The sequence below is a fragment of the Arachis ipaensis genome, chromosome B9 (genome assembly GCF_059453495.1).
Source record: "Arachis ipaensis isolate K30076 ecotype BB chromosome B9, ASM5945349v1, whole genome shotgun sequence".
Lineage (NCBI taxonomy): Eukaryota > Viridiplantae > Streptophyta > Magnoliopsida > Fabales > Fabaceae > Arachis > Arachis ipaensis.
In genome coordinates this window covers 8,606,405-8,618,318 of record NC_142444.1, presented here as the reverse complement: position 1 = coordinate 8,618,318, position 11,914 = coordinate 8,606,405, and the positions used below count along the sequence as shown (strand labels likewise).

The 11,914-nt window shown below is 27.8% G+C and overlaps 1 protein-coding gene across 1 annotated transcript; it reads left to right on the top strand.

Moving 5' to 3' along the window:
• The first annotated feature begins 3,317 nt into the window (after positions 1-3,317).
• Positions 3,318-5,675, top strand: LBD22 (LOB domain-containing protein 22). Its single transcript, XM_016317033.3, has 2 exons — positions 3,318-4,114; positions 5,546-5,675. The coding sequence occupies exons 1-2, from the start codon at positions 3,318-3,320 to the stop codon at positions 5,673-5,675; spliced, it is 927 nt and encodes a 308-aa protein (XP_016172519.1).
• Positions 5,676-11,914: the final 6,239 nt, after the last annotated feature.

Here is an 11,914-nt window from a genome sequence, read left to right as displayed (position 1 = left end):
ATTAAACTGCTATTGACTCTTATCTTTTATAATGAACCATCTCCAAATGAATCGCTCTTCGTAGTTAAGAAAAATATATAATATATAATCAATAATTATATCCTGAGGTAAAATGAGATTTTGACTTGACTTTTTAACTGCATTATTCCTTGGAATATGGATATTACACCACCTGTGGATACTGAAAAATGTATCCATAATTTCATATCATGCCTTGTCATGTCATACCATACCATATCCCATGCTTCATGCCCATTCCTTTTCTCCCTCAACATTACGCTTACGCATGCAAACTAAATATATCAATAATGCCTTCAAAAAGCAAAATGAGATGAAATCAATACCAAAAACACTATGGTAACATTATGGGAGAGAAATCGGTATACAAGAACGTACAAATTTGAACACTTTATCTTATGTATATTTAAAATAAAAAGGTATTATTATTATTTTTCAAAAATTCAATTAAAAATCTAATTATTTTTCGTTAATATTAACTAACTTTTTTTTCATAATAAATTTTAAATCCTAAATTTTTAATTTTTAACCATAAATTTTAAAATTTAAACTCTAAACTTTAATTTAAAAAAAAAAAAAGACTAATTTTAACTACTTAAAGTTGATTCCTTTCTATTGGCAAATGAGTAATTTTCCCTTATCACACCATGCATGCATTATTTCCTTTTCCGTCGATAGCTAATTGTTACGTCGCACAAAAGATTCCTACGTGAAATTTGACTATAACCATATTAAAAATAGTTTATAAATAAATTATTTTGTATTTAAATTTTTAGTTCTAAAAATATTTATTTTATAGAAATGTGATAAAAAAAATAGTAGTATTATGAGAGAAGTCATTTTTTTAACTTTTCTATAAACTCCTAAATAGTTTTTTAGAAAGTTGCAACTTGATTTTAAAAATTGCACCCGACATTAATACTACTACTTTTCATAAGTCAAAAACTCAAAAAAGTTACTTTTAAAGCTTCCCAAACGAGACCTTAATTCATCGTTAGAACGGATGAAAAATATTATTTGTACACTAAAATCCATTATTAAAATTAACTACTAATATATTTAGGAAAAGTATAGGTAAACAATGAAAATATTAAACAATATGAACAATGGATATATGGAATGTTCATTTCATTAGGTGTGTGAATGGTTATTCTAATATTAAAATTTAGGTGGGTAATTTGAAGGTGTAGTGTGTTTTTATTTTATTGGTGGTTGTTCATGTTGTTCAACAAAGTCATTGGTTACCTAGCATAACCCATATATTTATGTATCAATTCCATTAGAAAGACAATAAAAAATCTAAACAATGTGAACAATGAGCTGCAGATTTAGTCTAATATATGTAAATAAAAAACACTCCACAAATTACCTAAATAAAAAAATCCACTTAATTAGTTATTCAAAAAAAATAATCATTCCAAACCCTAATTTACCAAACATTTCATTCCAACACCCTCTTATTTCTTAACCGACTGCCACCCATACTTTCATCAATAATCATCCCAATTCACCGTCCCTGCTTGGCTTGTCCTACGCCACCGCCAATATTGCTCACCCCTAGTAAAAGTAACCATTCACTTAAGGATAAATATAATCATCCGCGTAATTAATGAATTGAACATTCAACATATTTTAATTATATATAACTAAACCCAATCCAATCAAAATAATCATTCACATAAAAATTAAAATAATCATCTGCATACATACTAAAGTGACCATCCTAAACTAGCCATTGAAGTAGAAGAAGAAGGAGATGAATGAACAGAAGAAGCAACCATGATCAAACTCCCTTAATCGTGTACGTTCATGTATGTTGATCGGATCTATCGTGGATGGTGATGCTGGGACGATGAACGCAGTGGGCTGCGGGGAGGCTGCACGGCCAGCTGCGAGTGGGCAGTGTGAAGGAAGCTCTCTAGGGCTGGTGTGGCGCGATCAGACGTTGGCGAAGAGGCTGGGCGGCAGCCGGTGCGGCGCAATTGGACATCTACAGAGAAGCTGGACGACGTTGATAGAAGGCTAGGCAGCGGCAGCTAGAATTTGGGCAGTGTCGGACCAGAGAGCGAGGAGTGAAGTTGCGACTGGTTACTCTGGAAAAGTGAGGTTAGCGTGATATTAGGCATAACTGTATCGTTTGTAATTTGGTTTAATTTAAAATTTTTATTTTTTAAATTTTAAAATATAAATTATTAATAATTAATTAATCATCTTATTTATGATTTTAATTTTTTATTATATTATTTATATTATTTATTATTCTCATTGTCTTCTTATAATTTTTTTATGTATAAATATATATATGTAATTTAATTTATTTTTAATATATTTATATTTTAATATATATTTTATACTGATAATTAATTTTAGTGTACCCATGACATAATCGATACAGATAACATTGAGATACAAAGATGTATGATAATTCTTTAAAAAAAACTTTAAATCGACAATATCATAAGATTCTTAATTCATTCTTATACTATATATCTTGTTTTTTATATATTCTCTTTTTGGTTAATAACTTAATATACCATAACGCAAATGTCAAATAATAACACTTGGTAATTAAGCACTATATGCACTACCATGTTGAAGTGTAACAAAACCTATAAGAAGCTTAATTAACATATATTATATATAGGAAAGTATAAGTAAAAAATAAGAATACTAAATCACGTGAATAATGAATATGTCGAATGTTTAATTTAATAGATATATAGATAATTATGTTCATTATTTTTAATTGAATAATTATTTTTTTAATTCAATTTATTCATACACAATTAATAATAACTAAATATTTAATTTACTAAGTGTGCATATAATTATTTTAATATTAATATTTATAAAATAATTTGGAGAGAAGTATTTATTTATTTTATTAGATTAATTTTAAAATTTATTATTCACATTATTTATAAAAGTTACCGTGTACTTAGCAAAATTGATTATATATACTATGGTGATTGGATAACCCAAAAATATCGATTGACACAATTGAATCCGTTATGATCTCTCTCTTTCTCTGATACACACATGCATGCATGCATGCATATATACATGTCATGCCACTCCTAACATTTCTCTGGATCAACCATGAGTTTCAGCATTCTTCGAAATTAAGGGAAGAGAAACTCTGATATTGGAGAAAAAGTCCGAAGCCTTCTAACATCCCTACGCTTCCATTCCCATCCCCTAACCTTCTTTCATCCCCTCCCCGCCGGAGACGCAGTTGATATCTCAAACTCCCCTCCTTCTTTTTCTGTCTCTCCTCCTTTTCTCTCTCACAAAAAGCCATGAGCTCCTCAAACTCCACCATTACAACACGCACTGGCAACAGCACCACCCAGGCCTGTGCTGCCTGCAAATACCAACGCCGCAAATGCGCTCCCGATTGCATTCTCGCCCCCTATTTCCCCCATGACCGCCAACGCCAGTTCCTCAACGCTCACAAGCTTTTCGGCGTAAGCAACATCACCAAGATCATCAAGGTCCTTAATCCTCACGAAAAGGACGAAGCTATGAAAACCATCATCTTTCAATCCGATATGCGAGCCAAGGACCCCGTTGGCGGTTGCTATCGCATGGTACAAGATCTTCAGGCTCAGATCGAGTTTCACCTGGCCGAGTTGGAGCTCGTCCTTCAACAATTGGCTATACTTAGAGCCCAGGCCCAACATCAACAGGCCCAACATCTTTATAACCAAACCGCCACCAGTAATATTAATGTCAGCGTCAACGGAGATGACAGTATCAATTCAGATCCGTTGACGCTGTACAGTTCTGGTGGCGGTGGCGGCCTTGTTGTTGGTGGTAATGGGGTTAACCATTACCATTACCTTCAACAAATGCCGCATCACGAGCAGTGTATGATGGTGCAAGAGGTGAATGATAGCAGTAGCAACAACGGTACCCCTTTGCAAGAACATGCTAACATGTGGTCCATGCAAAATTCGCTATCGTCGTTGTCGTTGCAGGGGCAGAATAGTAACTGTAGTGTTGGTGATGAGTATGATCATAAGCCAATGCTTGATATGCCTTCCGATGACAGAAATGAACTTGGATTTGAGCCTCAAGATTTAGTTCAGCGCAGGTTTGTTTTATATATATATGGTTCATTATTATCATTATCTTTTCTTTTGATCTGGATGTTCTTTCATTTGAAGAAAAAATGTTATATCATCATAATTTTGTCTCGATTTGATTACAAAAATTATGTGATGAGTAAATATGATACGACCTTAGCAGATCTAGTTGATTAATTAGGTTACACAAATAAAGATCCAAGCTAAAAAGGTGAATTGTTTATATGTAATATAATAATTGCAATGGTTTGGATTCACAAAATTTATTAGTTCAATGTATAGAATTCATGATATCATTGATTCAGTTAATTATTTTGCATCAAAGAAGCTATACATTTCACTCAAAAAAAAAAAAAGGGGATATAATCTTATTGTATGTTATGCTGCGTTGAGGTGTGGGGTTTTTGTGTTTGTATGTTCTTTTGTTTGTGCCGGTGTTATATTGGAATTGGGTGAATTTGAACCAAGTTTTGAGAAATGAAATTGAAAAAAGAAAAAATTCTTTAAGAAAATTGAAAATAGGTACAGAAACAATAACGGGAGTTATTCAAATTGGTGATGATGATGATCTCCTCAAAAACAAACTAGATTTGGTGGTTGTGATTTTTTTGTTGCTTACGAGGATGATAATGTTGCCGTTAGAGTGGTTTGTTTACAGGGATGAGCTAGAAATTTTTTTTAGGAGGGTCAATATGAAAAATATAAATTAAAGATAAAAAATTAAAATTAAAGAAAGATTAAATTAAAAAAAAATAAAGATTTACTGTGTATAAATTATTAATTTAGGGGATCATTGTCTCCTTCCCGTCATTGGTTAGTTATCTCTTTGATAGACAATCTTATCGAAAAGGCTAATGTGTTTAACGGCAATAATGGAATAATTGAGATGTTTTACTCTATCTAAACTTTTGAATAGTGTTAATAGGAGAAATATTAGAAAATAAATATTTTTTAATAATGTTGTTCAATATTTTAGGTTAATATTTTATTTTAATATTATTAAAATTTAATATTTAGTATTTATAATTTATTATTTAAAATTGACTAATTATTAATACAATGTATAATTCTATATTTATTATATTTAAAATTATTTATTTATTTTAATAATAATTTATGAATATAAAATAAATAATAGATTATTCTAGACTAATTTTTTATTAACTCTCAAATATTTTAAAATTTTCCATGCATGCACAATGTTGAAATTTAAAAGTGACTGAAATTATACTAGAGAAAGAATTGCATGCATCCAATGCATGTGATTAGGAATAATTGTTTACTGGATATATGTAAATGGCAATATTAATTCCAACAATAAATTAAAGAAATAATCAAATATCTACTATGATTGAATGTACTACTATTATTTTCCATGTTCAATCTTTTTCTAGTTGATACATATAAAACATCATCTAATCATGTTAATTATTTTGCAGTGATGAAGCAGTTTTGTTTAAGATAGATGATGCTGTAATAAAAGCAGAAACTGATTGCTTCCAACAAGTTCAAGACCATGATCTGAAAGGTGCAGCAACTTTGTTTACACTCACAAATTGTACTAGCTGAGATATATTATAATTAGAGAGCAATATAGATTATTATTATTGTAGAAGATACATTATTTTTTCTCTTTTATCTTCACATCATTTGTTGTCATTAGAAGAATGTTTATTTTAGCACATTTTATTTTTGAGCTTATTAAAAGTTTTGGAACTATAAATGCGGCTGTAGCAATACTATTTCTATCACAGAAGACTATCTCATTTTTTTTTCCTCTTTTAATTTTATTCCCTCTTCTAATAAAGGATACTACTTTCTTTTCATTGAGGTTCTATTATTATTGCAAATACACAATTAGTACTTTGATTAGAACATAGACTACATGAAGGACCTTTTGTATATGGGAAAGTGGCAAGTGGCAACTAACATATGTTAATGTCTTAGAATGTGAGGTTTATCTTTGAAGTAGTGCATATGTAGAAGAAGGAAAAAGTAAAACGAAGAAGAGAAGACAATAGAAAAAGATAGAGAGTAAGGCCCAGTTTTACTAAACTTTTTAAATAAGTTCTTTTGAAAAAAAAGGAGCTTAAAATATAAGAATTTGTATTAATAATAATTTTTAAATAAGTTATTTTGTGTTTGGAAAGTTATTATAGAAGTCCTTATTTTAAAGTTATGCATTAAATAGGAGTGATAAAATAGCTTTTGAAAATAGGAGAAGTCACATTTTTTAACTTCCTCTTAAATAACTTTTTAAAAAGTTAAAAGTTTATCTAAAAAATTGTACCAAACACTATTAATGTAACTTTTTATAAATCAAAAGTAAAAAAAAAAAAGTAGTTTTTTTGAAATTTTTCAAACGAACCCTAAGTTCGGTACCTATAAATTAAATGTGATAAAAAAGGAGAAAAGGAAATTAAAGTGTGGTATAACAAGGAAGAAAATAAAATAGATATTTTTAAATAAAATTTCTTTTTAAATTTTTTAATATAAGTGTGTTTTATAGAGTTATTATTTTATAAAAAATATTTTAATCTCATCCATTGATTTAAATCTTTCAGACACTCATACGAGTATAAAGTCATAAACATTATGTGTATCTCATATTTTTTAAACTTGTTTTAATTTGTTTGTTGGAAAAACGAATTCTTCTTTAATTTGCTACATTCTTAAGCTTTGCTTGTTCACACTGATGCATATGTAGAAACTTAAGGAGCTGAATCAGATGTAAAATTGTCCATCTTTCTCCAATAATAATATACAAAGGATAGCTCATAGAATAAATACATAATTGAATTTTTCAGTGTCACCTAAAGTAGTCACATACACCTCTAGAAGCAACAGCTGGAAGGAGCAAAATGGGCTAAACTCATTGAAATAAACCTATTTATTTGCTAATATGGGAAATTAATTTGAGAATATAAAGTATTAATTAAGCATATAACAAAGTTACCAACTCATCAGTTAGTAAAGATGTATTTTTTGACTTAATCATACCTCTTAAATTTAAAGTGAGTATGCAACTATGTCAAAATTTTACTAGGCAAACAAAGTAATGTTAGAAAATTATTTTTTTTTTTCAGTTAATATTTATCAACTTTTTTAAAATTATTTTATTTTTTTTTAATTTTAAATCCTACATTATAAATCTTGCTCCCATCCTTAATTCTGTATCCTAAATTATAAACACAAAATCTTAAAATTAATTAATGTTGGATAACTAAAAACAAATTTTTTATACTTTTTCATGCAAATAATTTTACTGCAATCAAACACGATTACATCCAATAATAAGAAGATATACATGGTTTCATGGTTTCAAGTTACTTTCAATCAAAATAAGAGGAATTACTTATATAGCACCACTATTCAATTCTTTATAGATTGCGGGTTAAATTATTCTAATACATAATTTTTATAGTTTTATTAAATTTGTACTTATTGAATTATTATATTTTAAAAATTTTTAATTATATTTGAGTTTATGTGTATATATTTAAATTAGTTATATTTTCTAAAAAAAAATTTTAAAAGTTTAATTGTCCTATTTTTATTACGGTGTATTGTTAATACAATAAAGACGTTTTGTTTCTTAAAATAGTTTCTCGACACATTATCAGTTAATGTGATACATATATAAAATTCGTTAATTTTAGATAAAAATATTAATAAAAAAAGTAAAATATGCTTGATAGAATTAATGTTAAGAATTGAAATATTATTTTTCAATTGATAATAGATCAAATAAAAGTTAATAAAATAATTAAGGGTCGAAGTGAAATTTTACTCTTAAAAAAAATTCTGTTCCTGTATCATATGTGTCACAATCTATTTATGCAATATTATATATGTACGATACATGTGAATGATATTATTACGTATATAATTTCGTTTGTTAATTTCGTTGATGATTTTTCACATCAATTTTACTATGTTTATTTCGATCACACAATAGTATTTATATGAGAGAAATATTAATGTACCGTATTATCTGTTCATATCTTGATCACAATTTAGCTTAGTCTAAAAGTAGGTAAAGTCCAAAAATCTATATCCTTGATCATATTTAATCTTAATAATCACTAGATAAAAGAAAAATAATAAAATTAAAAATAATTTATTTTTATTATTATATAAATATTCTCTTCTATCTCGTATTTCTTAACTCTAATTTATATAAAATTAACTTAATATTTTTGTTAATTTAAGTATCAGAATTTTTTATAGATACTACCTCAATTTTTTCAAAAAAATTCAGATGACATCATATTACTGGAGAAGATATTGAAATACCCCATCAACAAATCAAATCCAAATCACATTAATTAAAAGTAACCTTCAAAACACTATATATCCATAATATTTCTCATGCATGAGAATATCAGAGTGAAGAGGTAGTGAAAAAATATTCCTTTAGAATTAAGGTGCATACATTATGCTTATTACTCGAGATAAATTCGTATACTTTAGTATTTTAGAAAATAATAGAAATTGAAATTGAATTTGATTTGAAATGAAAGACAGAATAATTAATTTCTTTTAAATCGATGGGATTAGAAACCTTAACATTATCGAATTTTCAACATGAGTCATGATCATTTCAAAATGTCTAATACTATATGAACAATTTTCTTCTTTTTTCTATAACTAAGAGTTATAAAACTTTTATATGCAAATATAAAAATTTTTTAACACTGTATATAATAATTGTACAAAAAAATTGTTCTTGAAGAATTATTGATGATAAAAACTACAAAAAAAAAAAAAAAAGCAAGTGGCAAGTGGCATAACTAACATAGAAGTTTGTGAATGCGAGTGATCTCATCATGGTGACCTCGTCTATTATATCATTCAAAGAAAAGCAAAACGTGATTCTTTTGGAAGATTCTTCATGCAATTGATATTTGTTCACAAACTCATATGACCATAAACATTATGTATCTCATTTTTTTAAAACTTCTTTTGATTGTTAGAAAAACGAATTCTTTAATTTGCTACATTCTGAAGCTTTCCTTGTTCACATGCATACGTAGAAATTTTCAACAACTAATCTTGAATATTCAAAAGAAACCTTTTAAGTAATTAATATCTTAATGATAATCAACAATAATACTTTATATATATATATATCAAATTTTATATAATTTTTTTTAATTTATTTATTTATTTATTTGTTATGGATGGAATAGGATGCAAAGTTAAGGAATTGAAGTAAGAAACTTAAAAAGATGAATCAGATGCAAAATGGGCACTCCTTCTCCAATCATATACAAAGGATAGCTCATAAAATAAATAATTAATTGATGGGATAAGTATTGTTTTAGTACCTAACGTTGGGGTCAGAATCGAAACCATCATCAATGTAATTTTTTATTTAGAATCATCCTTAATATTGAGGATGGTTTCAATTCTGACCCTCAACGTTAGGGACTAAAACAATACTTATCCCTTAATTGATTTTTTCAGTGTATATGTCACGTAAAAATAGTCACACCTTTAATTGTTTCCCTAAAAGCAACAACTGCAACAAGAAAAATGGGTTAAAACCATTGAAATAAACCTATTTATTTGTTAATATGTGGAACTAATTTGAGAACATAAAATATTAATTAAGCATATAACAAAGTTACCAACTCAGTTAGTGAAGACGTATTTTGATTTAATCGATCATAACTCTTAAATTTAAGATGAGTATGCAAACTATATGTCAAAATTTTACTAAGCAAATAATTTAACTCCAATCAAACATGATTACATCCAATAGAAAGATACACGTGCGTGGTTTCAAGTTTCAACAAAAATAAGAGGAATTACTTATACCAGTATTTAATTCTTTATAAAAAATATTACTTGTACACTAAAATTAGTCACTAAAATTAATTATTAATATATTTATATATTTTATATTAGTGACTAATTTTAATGTATACTTAATATAGTTGATTCTTTATATATTTTTAAAAAAGCCTTAATATAAAAAAGGCAACTATAATTTATAGTGGGTGATTTATTTTATACGGAGTTAGTTGAAAATTTACGAATATTATCAAAAATTTTCTAAGAACCAAAAAAATCACCAGATATACATGCATTTGTTTATATAAATTATTTTCTATGTTTTCAATAAAATAACTAGTCATCAAAATAAATAAAATGTTTGTATATATGTGTATATAATATTTTATATCTATGCAGCACGTTAATAATCCATAGTAAAATATTATTTTTCTTGCAATTCCTGGGTTCCTGGAAACTTAAATCTGGAATCAGATGCAATGGACGACCCAAAGTAAAAAAAACTAATTAAAAACTTGAATAAGATATTCAAATGAACCACATCGCAATTCTTGTCTGGTGTATATATATACACACAGCACTATAGCATAAGGAAGATCACAAAGCTCTAAAACATTAAATACATCATTGAATTTAATTAATTAAGGCCTTCACAATATATCATAATCATACACAATAAAGCACGCAGCAACATGAGTTCTAATAATTTCTCCAGCAACAATAGCGGGGAGCAAACCATGACAGGAGTGTTGAATTCAACTGGGCCCACATCTGGAGATGGCAACAACTCCATATTTTGCTCCAATTGTGTTAAGCTGCGAGGTGGTGGCTTTAAGTCATGTTTCGCAAAAATTAAAATTCGAAGCTGCTTTATTACCTGCTGTCCTTGTCTCTGTTGTTGTTGTTTTGATAAGTCATAATCATCTCAATTAAAATGTTTTAGAATGATGTTAATTATATAATAGTAACTATCATAATATTTTTCTTAGTAAGATAGATTCTATTACTATATATATAGGTGGATTCTAATAAAAAAACACTCTTCCTTGTCTTTGAAATGGAATAACTATTGCCAATCAGTAATAGCTCAAATGGCATAGACTCCCCATATTCAATTAAGAGGTTGCGGGTTTTTATTATGATGTTCTGCTTTTGAACATCTTGTATTTTATTTTTTAATAATTAATGAAATATAACCTATTATCTTTAAAAAAAAATGTAATAACTATCATTTTCTTAAATTTTGTCTTATTATCTTTGCAGTGTGATCCAATTACTACTATCTAATATTGTGTTTTATAGAAGTTTTCATATATCTGAATGCTAATAATATAATAACGATTGTAGCAATTCTGATCTAATTCTACTCATAATAAAAAGCTGGCATATATGTTAATTGTGTCTTTAGCATCATATTTGTTGGACTAAGTTCGGGTTTTTTCCCTAAAAATACAAGTGGAAAAAAATTAGTTTTATGTGAAAAAGTTTTTTAAAAAATGGATCATTATATAAAAAATGTATACATGAAAAAAAAGGAAGATTTAAAATATTATAAAATGGACACTAAAATCAAATCAATGTATTTGAACCTTAGTTCACTGTAAACATTAACACTCTTTCTTTCTCCTTACTCATTTCTTTATTTTTAGTCCTTAATTTTTTTAAGAGAAAACAACAAATAGGTTCCTAAGTTCCTGACTTTTTGTTCCGCGGATATTTTCGTCCCTGATCATTAAAAAATACTTTTAAGTCCCTGATCTTCACAAAACTTGGACGGATCAGTCCCTGACGAAGGCATTTGGACAGATCAGTCCCCGACGGAGGCATTTGGACAGAGGGACTGATCCGTCCAAGTTTTGTGAAGGTCAGGGACTTAAAAGTATTTTTCAATGGTCAGTTCAGGAATAAAAATGCCCATGACCAAAAGGTCAGGGACCTATTTGTCATTTTCTCTTTTTTTAAATGACCACTTTAGTTTCTAATATGAAAAATGTTATTTATACACCAAA